Source organism: Ichthyophthirius multifiliis (assembly GCF_000220395.1).
Source record: "Ichthyophthirius multifiliis unplaced genomic scaffold scaff_1120509250386, whole genome shotgun sequence".
NCBI classification, from domain to species: domain Eukaryota; phylum Ciliophora; class Oligohymenophorea; order Hymenostomatida; genus Ichthyophthirius; species Ichthyophthirius multifiliis.
The window spans coordinates 189,505-192,258 of NW_004086788.1; the positions used below are offsets into that span (position 1 = coordinate 189,505).

The 2,754-nt window shown below is 18.2% G+C and overlaps 1 protein-coding gene across 1 annotated transcript; it reads right to left on the minus strand. All coding sequences in view use genetic code 6, as the record gives it.

Annotated features, from left to right (window-relative positions):
* Positions 1–1,694: 1,694 nt before the first annotated feature.
* IMG5_070800 (iq motif ubiquitin domain protein) lies at positions 1,695–2,093 on the minus strand (the record flags this gene model as incomplete). The annotated part of the gene is made up of 1 exon (XM_004036736.1): positions 1,695–2,093. One exon carries the CDS (start codon positions 2,091–2,093, stop codon positions 1,695–1,697), a length of 399 nt encoding a protein of 132 aa, XP_004036784.1.
* Positions 2,094–2,754: the final 661 nt, after the last annotated feature.

The window sequence follows — 2,754 nt, forward strand, 5'->3', positions numbered from 1 at the left end:
TTAAAATAAATTTTTGGAAAACAAATACTTAACAAACTTTTTCATTAAGAAAAACGGTTTTAAAATTTTTAATTTTCTTTACTATTGATTGTTTCGGTATCAAAATGATAAAATTTAACTATTTATTTTTTTAAAATTGTTTAAATTTTTTTCAAAGTCTTACAATTTTTTTTCTTAAGTAATAAAAAAGTAAATATATATAATGTTTATAAACCACTCAGAATAAAATAAATTCAGGTCTAAAAAAATATAAATAAGATATAATATTTCTATATTTATTCGGTACAATTACCTTTTTGATTGATATATAAAAAAAAAGAATAATATTATTAATCGAAATAAATATTCTTATAAAACCTTTATAAATTAAAATTAAACATACATATATTTTTATTTTTTGGGAAAATAGCATTTTATCTTATTTTTCTCTAAAAGTTATGATAACTATTTTGTATTTATCTTTACTTATACCTAAATGTATTTTATGATAACTAAATATTATTTTTCTTTTAGAATTAAATTACTATTATTAAAATAAGAACAATTATGTCGATTTTATTTGCTATCGTAAAAATAGATATATTAATTTGAAATTTTCTTTATAATATTGACGAAATTAAAATTTAATATTATATTTGACAATCTGAAAAAACTATTGATATACATAAAAAAAATTCCAAATTTATTATTCATTAAAAATTAATATTTTCTTTTTAAAATTTTTATATACAATTTATCAAATAATTTTTAATATTTTAATTATTATTTATTCACCCCCTCGAAAAAAAAATCATACATAAATAGGTTTTCTTTTTACGGAATACTATTAATTTATTTATTTTGGGAAATTTTATATACTATTTTAATTTATAAAATTCTAAAATAATACAAAGCTATCTAATTAAAACAAAATAAATAATGATAATTAATACAAGTAAACTTAATTATGCAATAATTATAAATAATCAACTTTTTTTAAAAAATAAAATAAAATATTAAAATATATTTTATTCCATTTTAATAAACTCAATTTTTTTAAAAAAGTAAATTCAATATATTAATCTAAAAATACAATATTTATTTTATTTATTAATCATTTTTAAATTAATTAAAAAATTATAAATTCTAATTATGGTTTTTTTTGTAGAAAAAAATTAATTATTTTTCGTTTCTAAATTTTTGAAAATCTGATTTTTTTTGTTTCCTTTCATTTTTGTTTGAGTAAAATTAATCTTTTATTTTCATTTCAAAAAATTATTTTTGTATTTACTACTTACTGTTAATTAAAACATTAATTTTAAACATATCATTAATATATATTTTCTTTTACAATACAAATTAGTAAACTTTCTCCTTAAAAAATATATTCCCAAATGACTAATTTATATATAAATTTCAAAATTTTTAACAATTAAAAAAAAAAAAAATTCCCTTTTAAATACCTTATTAAAGAAGTTGAATTTTGGAAAAAATTATAATTTTTTTCCTGTATGCTCAAATGGAATATTGATAGTTACTTAATTTTTTAGTATCGAATTTAATACGAGAATTTATTATTATTAATTTTTAAATAAATATTTAATACAAAACCAAAAAATATATAAATTAATATTAAATTTGAGATCTATATAATAAAAAGGCAAAACATATAATTATTATATATTAATAATCTAAAAAATAGAGATAAATATATATCATTTTTAATTCTAATAAGCTTGAGTACTTACTAATATTTCATAAGGAATTTTTTAGAACCTAGCAGCTTCAGGGTTAAATTCAGGAGTTTCAATAAATTGAAGGAATAAATTACACAATCTAATCCTTAGCCCTTCTAAAGAATTTTCAGGCCTTCCCCTATTTAGCATATCAGCTTCTCTATCAATTAACTCAACAATTTCTCTAGTAATATTACATTCCCATTCTTTAACAGTCCATTTAGTATTTAATAATATATCTAATCTTTCATCAATAGTAATATTTTTTAACTTGAGTCCATTATATATATCCATTAGCTCTTTAGCTCTAATAGTGAAAGGTGTATGTACTTCAGTATATCTTCCATCACTTCTTAACCATTTTTTAGGATCACTCATTTGTTTAAGGAATTTGTTTATTTTTTCTCCCTTATTTTCTTTCGCAGCTATTATTTTTAATCTATCTATTGTTTATAATAAGTCTGTTTCTTTATCAAGTATTTGCTTTAAAAGAGTTTTTTTTTCTTATTCAGATATAGAAGTATTATCTTTTATTTTTTAAATTTCATTTGTCCTCCATAACTTTTGTTTGTTTGTTTTAAAATAAAAAATATATTAATAATTATATTTTTTAAAATAAAAAACTTCTAATTCTTCATATAAAATGTTAAAATCATCTTTTGTTCTAGGATGTGTCCTTCTTTCTATTTCTTTTTTGTGTTTTGCCTCTTCTTTTCTTCTATATTCTTCTTCCTTTTATAATTGTTCTCTTCTTTTTTCTTCTTTCAATTTTTTTAGTTTGTTTGTTCTTCTACGAGCTCTCCATCCTCTAACTTTTCTTTATATATAAAGAGCTGCCTCTTCTCTTCTTTCTTCCCACATATTTGAATGAAAATATGCTTATGCTTCTTTTTCTTAATCTTTTCTTTAACATATATATATTCCCTCTCTTTCCATTTAAGTACCCATTTCACGTGACATTTTCGAAGATTTAGTTGAGTATTCATATGTTTGAGACTATTTATGGTTTAAATATATATTTTTTATTTATTTATTATTT